Source organism: Odontomachus brunneus, unplaced genomic scaffold (assembly GCF_010583005.1).
Source record: "Odontomachus brunneus isolate Ranch 3 - 2012 unplaced genomic scaffold, Obru_v1 Obru_scaffold_033, whole genome shotgun sequence".
NCBI classification, from domain to species: domain Eukaryota; kingdom Metazoa; phylum Arthropoda; class Insecta; order Hymenoptera; family Formicidae; genus Odontomachus; species Odontomachus brunneus.
The window spans coordinates 1648459-1662549 of record NW_022639483.1 but is presented as its reverse complement, the minus strand read 5'-3'; the positions used below and the strand labels follow the sequence as shown (position 1 = coordinate 1662549).

Here is a 14091-nt window from a genome sequence, read left to right as displayed (position 1 = left end):
AAAGTCCAACATAGTTGGATCATGGAACATTTATTTAATTGTTGAGCTTTTTTAACGAAATGCATTATTAATCGGAAATCTACTAGACATTATTCTAACATTTTTCCTTTTGTAAATTTTACAAGAGGAATATGTTTATTTGCACCTAAATGTCCTTTTATACTAGAAGAAATTTCTATCAAAAACAATACTTGTGGATGAGAAACGAAATTTCTATAACTTTCTTCTTGGTTATAGAAAAATCCTGTCAAAATCGTATACAAGAGGCTACTTCCGTCAGATATAAGATAAAATAAGATTAGATATTTTTGAGTGCGTAAAAGGGAATGAAAGAGATGCAACAGAGCGTCAGACGTTCGTTCTTCAGTCCGTTAGTCAGTTGCCCGTCGAATCCCGTTCTCAACGATAAACATACGTTGCCATCGTACGTCCTCCCTCCCTTCCTCCTCCCCTCCCACCCAACGGCCGGTTCTCTTCCTAAGATCCATCACCGGATATCGACATTCACCGAGGTTGCTATCCTTGCGAGAGGAATGGCCCCGGCGTCGTTCGTATCGTGAGGACACCGGTCGCCAGGTAAGAGAGCTCGCTTATCCGCTCCATCCACTCGCTCCCACCTCCGACCCGGCTCGGCTCGCTTATCCCCTCGAAGTAGCCCGTTCCTTCCTCTTCTCCTTTTTAGCCGCATTTTTCCCGCTTGCGGCTAGTAATAACCCGACGAACGGAGGGAAAGTTGCTCCTCCGTCTCCGCGGCAGTATCTGCGGCCAGCGGCGGCCAGTATCGTGGCCAACCAGATCGTGAGACTCGGTCGCGCAGGGTGTCGCGCGCGCGCTGCAAGGTGAACGAGTCGCGGTGTGCCGTAGCGCCTGGATACGTCGTGTGTGAGGGCCGCGCACACGGGAGTGGTGCACCTTCCGACGCGACATCGCGCATTCGTCGGGCACGAGTCGTCCGCGTTCACGCGACATCGCGAGATATTCCAGGCGATCAGAAGATGGAGATTCCTATCACGCGCGCTGCCATCATTTGCCATTAACGTTTTTTTTTTTCTCGTCAAATCGTTATTGCATGCGCTATCGCGGTGTGCGATTGCGAATGTGCGATCGCGATCGGTTGGTACCAGCCGAAGGGAGATGCCTACGACACGGATGGTGCACGTACGCGCGATAAGTGCGGCTTCGCCGGCGATGTGAAAGACTCGCCGATGCAGCGCGTGGTAGATGATTACTGCTTCGCGGTGATCGTCGAGAGAGCGAACGAAGCGAACGAAGAAAAAGAGGAAGAAGAAGAAGAAGTGGGATCGAAATAACATCCGCTGCTTATACGTCTACCTCTTACCCGCCGTGATTTCCACGAGGTGATCGGCCCACGGCCGCCGACAAGTGCGCCTAACGCGAGATCGATTCCTCGCGACGGACGCGCGCGCGTTTAACAGAAACGCGGACGCAGGAAGTGCAGCAGTTCGGCCGCAGCTTGCAACGCGCGCAGCTCGGAGAAAGGCACAGCCCGGTGGCGGGATTAGGCGAAAATTCCAGCCGAGTTCGTTAGGTTCTCTTTGTCTTTCTCTCTCTCTTTCTCTCTCTCTCTCTCTTTCTCTCCTTCTCTCGCTGTCCCTCTCAGGGGCTGCAGCGAATTCGCCAAGGCGAGCGAGCGAGCGAGCGGGTGGTGTGTGCGCGTTGCGAAGTGGAGTGCACGTCGATCGTGGAGACTTCAACGCGTGTGTGACACGCGCGCGCGGGCTCGTCGATACAACGCGCGTCTTATGAGTGAAGTGGAGTTCACGTTTGATTTTTAGCGACCAGCGGAGCCAGTGTGCGAGCGAGAGGGTGAGTAAATGTTTGCGCACTGCAAAATGCGTACTATCGGCCTGCTTTCTTCACGTGCTTGGCTTCAGCTGCCGCTGTCAGCTGTATCATTTGCTAATTTCCTCATCGAAATGTCATGCGTGTTACGTTAGCTATCCTCAGCTGTTACCGAACGCTTCTCGAGCGATCAACACGGAGATTACGTCTGCTAAATTACACGCGGCAACTCGTCCGTCTACGAAAGCTGAGTATAATCGCGTGAGATTATACTTAGAGAACACTTCGTGTATGGTATTGATACTTTTTCAGATGCACGGGTCTTTAGTTATTTTTTTTAACAGACATGTATCACACTTGTCAGTAAAAACGCAGCGTGTTTTTCATATTTGTCAATCACTAGCGTAAAATTACTGCCGTTATACTTGTCTCTTTCATATCAAAACCGGTACGGATTAAATAATCCTACTATGTAACAGTAATCCCGTTACGTCTAATTGGTGATATAACTTGAGCTTGTACCTCAATTTATAAATATGAGAAAAACATATTTTACTTAACTCTTACAAGAAAACATATATAAACTGTTATCAATAGATATGGTATATAAATAAAAAAATGTAACCCGGTCTGTAAAGGGGATATATAATACACAGGAAAACAATTGTATTCCATATTATTATATTAATTGAATTTTTTGTTGGAAACCAAATGAAAATTTCGGTTGTAAGAACAGAGAGATTCCTATTGGAGATTTTTATTCGGCCAATCGCTCTCAGTTACTTCAACTGAGTTTTAACGTATCTAAATGTTCAGACGAATGCTTTCGGTTACAGTGAAAGAAATATTATTTCGTTAGCGAGTTTCTCGTCTGGTGCCCGCTCAGTTACACGAACTTGTTTTCTCGTAACGCAGTAATTCGATGTTGATGCTTCACGAGCAATTTGCAGCACCTGAGGTGTCCTCTCGCTACGTAGAAACGTGCCTCAATCATGACAACAACGAGAATTGTTGGTTCGAACATTGGCACATCGGTTTATCTACAAGATAAAACCATCTCCCGTGCACGACATGGCGCGCAAAAAATTTCCCCGACACGCATCAGACGCGAGGGTCATCGTATGTCATTTTTTTGACTCGCGTTTTTACATCCCGTCGTAATTTACCGCACTCGACTATTGCGAGTGTATGCGTACGAAGTCACGTATACGATGCAATGCATGCAATGTGCTTCATTTCGCGTAATTCGACCTACCGATGCGCATGACATCGCGAATAACGGGCACAGGTGCAGCTTGTTTCAAATTTCATTCTTGCTACGTGCAATTTTCTACCTAATCGCACCGGGATTACAATCTTTCGTCGCGAACGGTATTTCTCTTTTTATCGTGAACCCTTCACTTTTCAAGCCGGATGATATACTCTTTTCAGGTAACACCCCATACCTGTTTCCATATGACGTGCCATCTCATTGTGCAAGACAATGGTGAAACGAATGTCGAGGAAACATTAATTGCCACCTGTAGAATTGCGGCCAGTCACGGTTGCCTTTTCTCGTTGACGCGTAATCTTCCGAGGAATTTTGTTCTTCTTTAAAAAGCCACAACGACAATAATACAAAAAAGGGAAGGAAACATTTTACAACGACACTTCCCGGTATTTTTAACTTAAATGGCATCGTACTGTTGCGGCCGAAGGTTGTAATAACGCTCAGTTGTTTACAATTTATACCGATGACGTGTCTCGATCAATAGTCACCCAATATATCTCCGCCGTCGCTGACGATGACGAAATTACCATAATATTAATATCAAGTTTTCTTCCTCCTCCCTTTTCTCATCGCTGTGTTCCATAATAATATGCTATAATTCCGCATGAAATTTCCACGTTTGCGTGTAATCGCGTGCTTTATGAAAGAAAGCAATTGAGCAATCGTATAGCTGCAACTAATTGACGCGTTTAAAAAGTATACGCGTTATGACGTAAAGTGCTTTCCCGTGGTTAAACGCTCGAAAGTTATTTACGCAACCGGCTAGGGAATGCTAATTCGCGCGTAAACCCAAAGACATCGAAGCCAATCGAAAAGGCAGAAAACGGGAAATGCGGGAATTCGGTTGTAACGAGTGATTTCAAAAGTCCAATGAGCTCAAATTACGAAAGTATGTTACCGAGTGGCGAATAATGTTGCACAAGAATTTCAGTTCTTGTGATCTCGTGAGTGAGTCTTATCACAGTTACTGGACCTTATTAGTTAATTATATCTACCAAATCCGGGAAATTCGAGATTTTTCTTTAAATGTGTGCACTCAAAGAGATGGTCATGCAGTCATGGAAAAAATTGTCCAGATACAAGAAATTAGCTAAGATAGATAAATGACTAGCAAACACTACGATATCGCATATATTTATCGATATAGATGACATCGTATTAAATAAATGCCACATAAATATTAAATGTATGCGATATCGCATAAATTTAATCGATATAAATGACAGACACACAATTTCTCTCTGAACTACTTATAAAATTGAACAAGAAAGTTTCTCTGTGACGTCCATTCAAATTGAAGCCAGATTAATAATTGATAACGGAAGTTAAATTTGCTTGCAAATATTGCATATAAATTCTACATATCACAGACAATGTTTTAGGAAATTCAAAAAAATAGCGATAAATTTTAAATGTAAAACTTCAGCTTTTTACGAAAGCAATTGTTGATTCTATATTTAAATAAAAAAATATAAATGTAAGCAAATTATTTCAGTGTCAATGCTAAATAAATATATGTTTTATTTTTTAGATGTTATTTTCTCTCAGTTTTTTCTCTCAGAACTTCAGTCATCCTGCGCATACATTGTTCCGCAAAATTACAATGCACATAGAAATATAATCTTTTCATTATAGCTGAAAAGGTACGATGTTACTCATTGCACACGCAATCCAACATATATGTAAAATTAAGAAATGTATACATCAATGTCGCTCTCGCTGGCGCCTCTTCTTATTTGCTTACGTCACTTGGGAAATTGGCGAAACGATTGATGGTGGCAGTTAGTGCTACCACGATCAAGCGAGGCACACTTCGCTAACTTGCACGCGAGACCCGCTTCCTCGCCATTGTCTCGCGCACAATGAGATGTCGCGTGGAAGAAGGCACGGCGTTTACAAAAAGCACGTCATCCGGCTTGAAGGGTAGATAGAGCTCTTACGGCAAAACGAAACCGACGTTGCCAGCAACGTTCTGAACAAGTCTCATATCGAATTGCTGCATACTTATAAGAAGCGCGTTATTATCCGCACGTAGTTTACACCATGTGGATTGCTCGAGGAGATAATTAAGCGCTATCAGCGCTCATTATCGGCTGCGCTATTAAATCTCGTCGCGATTGAAATTACTAGGTTCACGGTCCATTTAAGAATGTCACTCAGAAGGCAGTACTCCAGTATGCATTCGGATGTGGGATGGACACACTGAGTACTTTCTCCTAGCGCTTTCTCCAGAGCAGTGCTACGCGATCGAGCAGATTACCCGCGTGTGTCGTCGTCCGAATCTCGCGGATATTTATGATCATAGAAAGTCGCATTCGCATGTTCTGTAATATTACGAAACGCTGTAAGAGCGGCTAGTTAGGTAAACTTTTCCGTGATATGCAAGTCATGAGTTCTCTCGCGGGACCTTCGCGAACATGACCGAGTTTAATCTGCTTCTTCACGTATCATCAGCTCGATTCTCCGAACGAATCATATACATAAAGATTATCATATATCATACTTTAATTGCTTGACTATTTCGTGTGAGAATTCTTGTCGTAAAAACGTATATCTTCTTGCTCTTGCGAAATACTATGCGAAATACTAAATTATATTTTTTATTCCCCTCCCGATCTTTCGTTCTCAATTGAGACGGATGTTCCAAACGAGAGATATCTGTCGGCGAATTATTTACAGTTATAGCGGAGATCTATTTAATGTTATGTTCACGGATACTGGCGCTTTTCGTTTCGAAATAAAACGATGAGCAAATCTAAACGAAGCTATGATTCATACGGTATAATTTCTTCCCACAGGGAAATGCCTGCGTTGAAGCTCTTCGGGCGAAAATGGTTGGCCGCAACCGACGATCTCGTGTATCCCGGCATGTTCGAATTATTTATCCGTATTGTATGGTGAGTGTCGATACATGAGTGCAATGGGTGCATGAGTGTGCAATGATATATGATTATCGATTAGTTTCAGAAACATCGTACGTAATATTCGCTCACATACACCAAAAGAAATATAATCTAATCTTTTGTAATCTAATGTTATGACCTCAAAAGGATTCTTTCAAAACTAATAAGAAAATATTGAATACAAAATAGAAAAACTCTTATTGTAAGATACTATTTCCTGCAATTTTATGTTGTGAGCAAAAACCGAAAGCGTTTACCGAACGAATATTTCTCTTCTAATGATAATAATCGCATGTTGAGAATATTTTTCTTTTAGTTTTAGAAGAATCCTTTTGAGGGAAGAGAAAAAATATCTAAATAAGAGGTAAGAAATATTTATTCGGAGGGGAGGGTATTAATATTTACTTATATTAATATTTTTACATTGAAAAAAATTTTCTTCCGAATGGAGAAAGTATATATTTCCCTAAAACCACTGTTTGTCGTGAAAGTAATTATTTGTTATATTTAAACAAAATTTTATGAGAAAATGTGGGAGAATATAAGGTCTTATTTGCCGGTCCACTTGAATAAAAGAGTTTAGATTCAAGTAAATATTACTAGTATTCACCGAATAAGTATTTTTTTATTTTTCAGATTTGTTTTATTTCAGTACACGTAAAAGAAGATTTGATTATATTTGAGGATAAGATTATATTTGTATTTGTGTGATGAGAATCGATTCTTAATCAAATTAATTCAAACTATATCTCGAATATTCTTTTCGATTCATGCACTGAAAAAAAGATTATGACGATTTTGGTAATAATTGTCCAACCTGTGTTATAGGTATTAAAATTTAATATCTATAACACAGGCTGGATAATTATTACCAAATCGTCGTAATCTTTTTTTTTCAGTGTGGTCCACTCATAGTCTAATCATGTCATGCGAAATTTAATCTTACACTGAAAAATTAATTTAGTTGGGTTAACCAAAATTTGGTTAAAATAGGGTCGGACAAATGTTGCGAGGGTCAAAATTTCTACCAAAGACTTGATTCTCTGAAACTAAACCTGTTTCATTTTTATTTTAAAGAATCAAACCTTTGGTTCAAAGCACTAAATATTAGTTCTCACAACCAAAACATTTGTTCCACCTTATTTTAACCAAATTTTGGTTAACTCAACTAAATGAGTTTTTCAGTGTACTTACTTTAAGTAATTCTGAATAATCAAGTTCTTGCTTGGACAGATCCGTATGACAATTTGTCGAAGCGCGACCGCGACGGGTCGTTCCGTTAGCGCGTCGCTCGTAACCGGATGCATATTTTACAGGTTGACTCTCATAGGAGTCGCCTGCGCGAGGTACTACGAAAACACGTGGAATTGTCGATTGGGAGGTGACTTGGTGCGCGCATATCTCATAGGCGAAGCGGTCGTACTCAGTATCGTCACGCTTTTGACACTCGTCATCATCAGGCATAGCGCGAAAGGGGCCATCATGGACACGCATGCCCGACGCTACGTTGAGCCGCTGCTGACGATCAAGTGAGCAATAAAAGTAAACGAGCGTCACGTCAATCAGCTTTCTAGTCCAATAGCTTTTGCGAATATACCACCTTCTCCCCTTTCCTACTTTCGTCACGTTAGATTTGAATAGCGGTTTATTCTGCTCATAAAGCGGAATACATAAAGAAAAAAGAAGCGTACGGTACGAGAGTAACGGTTCAATGGCAAGCATATAGATTCTTGGAGTATTTACCGTATTGCAAATGCAATTACATGCACGTGGTTATATCGATTGGGAGCATTGATCTTAATACTCGATAATATTCGTATTTAGATGATAATTATTCAGACAGTCCGGTTATTAAGTATACATTATTCAAACCAATTATTCAAGTATACACCATTCAATTTATGAATTTCATTTAAACAGTAATATCAGCTATTCTCGTTAAAAATCAGTGCGATTTTGTAACTATGCATACATATGTATTATATTATAATTTAATATATTATAATATATTGTGAGCGTTAAAATTCTACACTCATTATTTCACATTCGCGAGTTGTGTATAAAAAGTCGTGAGATCGCGATGCTTCCCATAAAATTAACATAAAAAAGTAAACAAAGAAAGAATAGAAAGAATGTAAACAAATCGCTTCGCAGCAACTACAATTTTTGAAAAATTGAATATTCTCTGTTTCATTCTGGGGAACATTTTATTTCTATTTCTATAGAAAAATTATTTATGCGAGCAATAAACATATTGAGTTCAACGATAATTTTATCGAACTTTTATTCGTAACGTGTTTTATCATTATCATTCACGGAGTGAATAATAAAAAGTAATAAATTGAAAACAAATCACGCCAATTTTGGAGTCTATTACATTGAGAAAGAAATGTTTGATATTTTGTAAATATAATCAGAGAAACAATTACTATAAATTATGCTAAAAAGCTATTTCTTTATTAAATTCTACTATAATATTAATGATAATAACTTTTATACATATCACTGTTTTGTGTTAGAATAACAAAAAATATCTCAAGAAAATCGTCTCTGAAGATCTTTAAGTCTCCGTTCAACATATGTAACTAAAAAACTTTTTTCTTAACAAAAAAGTAAATTCAGGTATCCATGCGTGTAATTAAATATTATAAAAAAAAATTAAACACACACACACAGATACTCGCTCACGTAACTAAATTTTCACGGATCATTTCCTCTGCATTTTGTTATCATAATTAATTGACGAATTAAATTTAAACATTGTTCGTTTATCTTTGCGAGATATAAAGGTTGCATATAAAATTATACGCATCACGTAAGAGTGTACGTAATTATTACGTGCAAAAATCGCCAAGCGGAATAATCGCACTGATTTCGACACGAGATTTCAAAATTATAAAATCCACCACCTTAAATATTTATTCCCATTATGACTCACCGAACCGCTTCGAAGTCATGGCCGGCCACACTCTGCTCCACATAGATCTATAATGATAAAAATAATTTTGCTGATTAGATTTAGGAATTCAGCTTAACGAATAATCGTACTTAGAGATGTACACAAGTAGACTAAGCCTTCGCGATTGCAGTGTGAGTCATGAGTATATCCCGGTTTTCGGCCGCGAAAAAAGATTAAAAAGACTGCAAAAAGTCTATGAACCTACCTTCGAGTCGGCCATGCTCGGCCCGAACCGGATCCTACGGTATGGTATCTGCAGCTCCATCCGTTCTCTCGGCCGCAAGTTCTGCCAGATCTGAAATCGAAAATATTCCGATTAGACACAAAGAGATTACTCGATAGCAACAAATAAAGCTTACACGCGACCATATAATACTCTTGGAAATTTTCCAAAGAGAGGATATATATAAATGATAGTCACCCTCTTCTCTCTTTCTCTCTCTCGTCTCTTTAAACATTACGGCGTTCTCAATCTGATAATTGTAACGCGGGTGTTATAAGTTGTAACAACAATGATTCCGATCGATATAATGAAATTAATATAATTGAAAATAGCAAGAGACGTAATCCGACGCGTACGTCTCCGCGTCTAGTACCATTATGATTGCACGCGCGAGCTTATCTACGCGACGTCGGAACTCGCGTAACCTTCAGCGCGCCTGACCTTATGCTCGCGGACCGCGCTCGAGCACAAACGCGAGCACAATAGGAATATAACTGAAGCACGATATAATAAAACTTGTTCAACATACATTATATAAAGTTCTGTATGGCAAAGGCAAGACCGCTATTCAGTATATAAGTAGTACTGATATACAGTTTATATATGCTACAATCTTCAAACAGAAAGAAATATTTAAATTAAAATTCTTTAATAAAATTCACTACTTATGATAAATTAATTAACTGAAATGTTTAATTTTTGAATATATAATCCAAGAATAAAATCGTTCAATTATGAATAGAAAGCAAAAAAATATATTTAGCAGATATAACTATAAATCTTTTGTTATATTAAACAAGATTTGGTTCCCTGTTACTTTTATTGTCTTATTATCTTTACTAGATGCCTCTCTCTCTTTCTATCTCTCTCTCTCTTTCGTCATAAGAATATAATAATGTCACGATTGAGCGTAATACATCCGGTTGTTTAATTTTTACATATTCGACGTCGAGACGCGAATATGACTCTCGATGGAAATTGACAACCTTCTTTAATACAATTAGGATATTAATGTTGCTGCCGGAGATCGGCTGGAATGTTCTGGGTAGCCTGTGGATTTTCGGACAGAACGTGGAGTGCGAACACGAACACTACTCCATCACCGTCGTGGAGACTCTGGTGCTCTTCGACTGGATCCTGATAGGTCTCAGTATCTTCGGCCTGGCCCTGGTATTCGATCCGATCGGCTCTCTAGAGAAGAAACAGCTGGAAAGCTTAGTGGAGCACAGCAAGCACTCGCGCCTCTGGCTACGACGATTCAAATTCCTGTGGTGGATGCGCAAGGACGAGAAGGCGAGCGAGACCTTTCAACATGCCGCTGGTGAGACATAGGTACGGCTAAACTACGAAGAGGTCCTGCCGCAATCGAAATTGGAACGTGGACGTCGTGTCCAGATCGAAAACCGAATGCGAGAAGCCGTCGGGATGCCCAGACGATAAATAACATGTCCGCTGATCCTCGTTCTGGTTTTGGCCGCTGGTGGGACTTTCTTCTTGACGCGTATCGCTCTCTCGCCGCGCGAGGAAGTAGCAATCACATGATCGTTTCGCGATGTCCATAACATGCAAATTGGAATGCATGAATTTTTAGCGAAATTCCGAAATCATATCCTATTAAGTATTCTCAGAGCTTCATGCTGTTTTCATGTTACAGAATGTATCATCGTGGGACAATCCTTTTACTCCATTCAATATATCACATATACACACACTCGTAGTATATTCATTAATAATATATTTGTGATATATTTTCATAAATTTACATATATATATATATGTAAATTTTTTTTTTTTTTTTCTTTATTCTTTACAAATATATTTTTTCTTTATTTTTTAAGAAAACTTTTAAGAAAAAATAATAGTCATAAAATATCAAACGTTTTACAAGTTAAAATCGTTAAAAAAATTGAGAAACTAAAGTTAGATCCAATAAAGCCTGATGGTGTAGTCGAAAGTTGGCAATATATATAATACGCAAAAATTATAATTTCATTCTTAGCGGAAAATATTCTTGTAAATTGTCTCAAGAGGATTCCTCTAAAATCAAAAGAAAAATATTCTCCACGGTAAAAAAATATTTAAAAATTTATTTGTGGAGTGTAAGTGTGGATATATAAGTTTATAATATAAGTTTATTTTATAGAAATAAACTATATATCTCGCAAATAAATTTTCAAGTATTTTTTTCTTAATGTAAATACATTTTTAAAGTTAGGGGAATTCCTGTATCTACAAGTCTTGCTTGTCGCGTCTTTCATATCGTGCGTAAGAGAGCATTTTGCTTCGAATAAACATATTCCTCTTAATTTGAAAATGAAGAAAAGTTAAAATAATATCTAATAGATTTCCGACTGATTGTCTACTTCATTAAAAGAGAAACACTCCTTCGGTAAAAGGTTTTGCTTAGAATATAGAATTATAGGAAACATCACTTTGCAACTAGAGTTCTGTTTTATTAAGTATTACAGTATCTTCCTTTTGGTCTTAGAAAAATTCTCCTAAGACCAATATATAAAATGATTTCACTGAGGATGAGATTATATTTTTCGGATGTGAATGTTTCTTCAATGATCCTTTAAACCCACAGGTTTACTGAGTTCATTATTCCGAGGTACGGATGTGGTACCGTCGGACGTGATGGCGGGTTGTATTCTGCTGAGAGTCCAGCAGAAGCGGGAAACTCACGAATTGCGAAGGTTAAATTTAATTCCGCGCCTAAAATATACCTCAGGTATGCCATTCGTATGTTGATCGCCGGAGAGGAGATAAAGTCACGTCTATTGAGCATACAGACTGCTAATTATCCAATATTTGCTGTGAATTTTACAGACAGCACGGCGATCTTTTCCAACACGCCCAACTGGATGTCCTTGGAGGACGCTCATCATTTCATGCAATTGTCGATCGCCGTCTACGGTTGGCTCTTCGTACTATACCAGAATATATGTACCGGGTGTTTCCGTTTGATACGGGGTGTAACATGCTGCGCTTGTTTCCGGTAAAAAAAAAACATTACGCAGAAGTATTCGTTTCATTAAAGTTATTTTTTTTATATTGTTCACAATTAGTCCTGTCGTTCACTTTATTTTTTCTCTTTAACTATCTTTTCTATGGAAAAAGATTCGAGACAATTTTAATAATTTTTTAGACGAAAACCTAACGTTATTCTCGACGACAATTGTTGCTTCTGTTACCTCTCTGGCGTGAAATACTTATCGAAATTGCCCGAGGAGGACATTCTATTCGCCTCTTTCAAGAATCATTTGTGCGAGGTTGGTATGTTGCTTCTAAATTGTGGTTTCTCCATGTTCTCTCCCTCTCTCTCCCCTCCCCCTCTCTCTCTCTTTCGTGACCAACGTTAAATATTACATTCTCGGGGATCTCCGTAGATACCGTTTTGCGTGATCGCAGATCACAAGACTGCTAGTATCGTCGTGGTTATACGAGGGTCGTTATCCTTACGGGACATAATTACTGACATCGCAGCCGCGTCCGATTCGTTCGAGTGTCCAGGCATTCCTCCAGGTAGCACGGTTAGTACGCAACTGCTTCTTCGTTTCATTTGTCGCGTATGTATAGAACACTTGGCGCGCGACATTACCGTGCCTCTCGATAAAAGTCGATTTCGTTCGCAAACCGATGTATAATTTGCAGGCGCATAAGGGTATGATAATAGGAGTGAAAATACTATTGAAGCAACTGAAACATCATAAAGTCTTGGAGAGAGCCTTCGCCACATATCCCGATTACAATCTAACGCTCACGGGTAAGCTTATTTATACACTCGCGCTAAGATGCCGTTGGCAAATAACTGTAAATTCCGTAATAAAGTAACATGGCGATTTTGTAGGTCACAGTTTAGGAGCCGGTTTAGCAGTTCTGCTAGGGTTACTAATACGGCCCCGTTACCCGGATCTGAGAGTCTACGCATTTTCTACACCAGGTAATTACATGTGCGCGTAACGCTAAATTTATTTCGCTAATATACGATAATTTCGCCGACTTGAAGAAGAATGTGTTAATTACTGCGAGTTATTATTTCTGTCAGAAATTTACCGGTAGGATTTTTGCCACTTTTAACGACATATAATTATTTACAAAGCTGGGCTGCTCAGCAGAGACGCTGCTAGGGTCACGGAAGAGTTTGTGCTAACCGTGGGACTCGGTGATGATCTTGTGATGAGGATGAGTGTAGAAAGTACAGAAAATCTAAGAACATCATTAGTGACCATCCTACGAGCTTGCCGGCTACCCAAGGTATTGCAATAAAGACTCGCGACCAAATTATCTAACAACGAAAGCCACAACCTGAAAAGCCAAAAGCCAAAAGACTTCTTAAAGAGTTCCACAAGAGTTTCCAAGTCCTCTAGAAAACTTTTAGAATTCTTTAAGAAGTCTTTTAGAAATTTGTGCTATGTGGGAATTAATATCCTCCTCCCTCTTCCGATCATGAATATGTTATTGTCTAGATCATAAAGTAGAAAATACGTCTTTTATAAATGCCCAATCGCAGGTTTGGAGGATGAAATATTAATTACTATTAAATTTAATATTAAATTAATTTAAATATGAAATTTGATATACCAGATATTAATTTTAAGAAAATCAGCTTTTATATCTCTGAAATATTTATAGAATATTCAATATCTTCAAAATACTTTACAAAAGCCAATTTTTTGGAATATTTCATTTTCTATAGAAAATATAAAAATCAACCAATTTAAGTGGTACGGCTTAAATGTATAAAGAATGGGCAAGCATTGCTCTCTTAATATTACACTAGATGCTACATAGGAAAAGAAAGAAAGGAAGATTCGGAAGGAGTTAGAGAGACAGAGAATCGATAGGGAGACCAGAAAGAGAGAGAGAGGGAGAGAGAGAGGGAGAGAGAGAGGGAGAGAGAGAGAAGGAGAGAGAGAGAGAGAGAGAGAGG

General features: G+C 38.9%; 1 protein-coding gene across 2 annotated transcripts in view; it reads left to right on the top strand.

Annotated features, from left to right (window-relative positions):
* Nucleotides 1-540: 540 nt before the first annotated feature.
* Nucleotides 541-14091, top strand: part of LOC116843473 (sn1-specific diacylglycerol lipase beta-like) — a 15256-nt gene continuing 1705 nt past the window's right edge. Inside the window, exons 1-11 of one of the 2 annotated variants that reach the window (XM_032813918.1) lie at nucleotides 541-1827; nucleotides 5872-5970; nucleotides 7293-7505; nucleotides 10163-10479; nucleotides 11746-11889; nucleotides 11988-12156; nucleotides 12307-12430; nucleotides 12548-12691; nucleotides 12813-12924; nucleotides 13009-13101; nucleotides 13261-13415. In XM_032813918.1, coding sequence (XP_032669809.1) covers nucleotides 5876-5970; nucleotides 7293-7505; nucleotides 10163-10479; nucleotides 11746-11889; nucleotides 11988-12156; nucleotides 12307-12430; nucleotides 12548-12691; nucleotides 12813-12924; nucleotides 13009-13101; nucleotides 13261-13415 — 1566 coding nt within the window. In that variant the 5' untranslated portion in view covers nucleotides 541-1827; nucleotides 5872-5875. Of the gene's footprint in view, nucleotides 1828-5871; nucleotides 5971-7292; nucleotides 7519-10162; nucleotides 10480-11745; nucleotides 11890-11987; nucleotides 12157-12306; nucleotides 12431-12547; nucleotides 12692-12812; nucleotides 12925-13008; nucleotides 13102-13260; nucleotides 13416-14091 lie in introns of those variants that run through there. The other variant, XM_032813919.1, reaches the window with a different exon arrangement.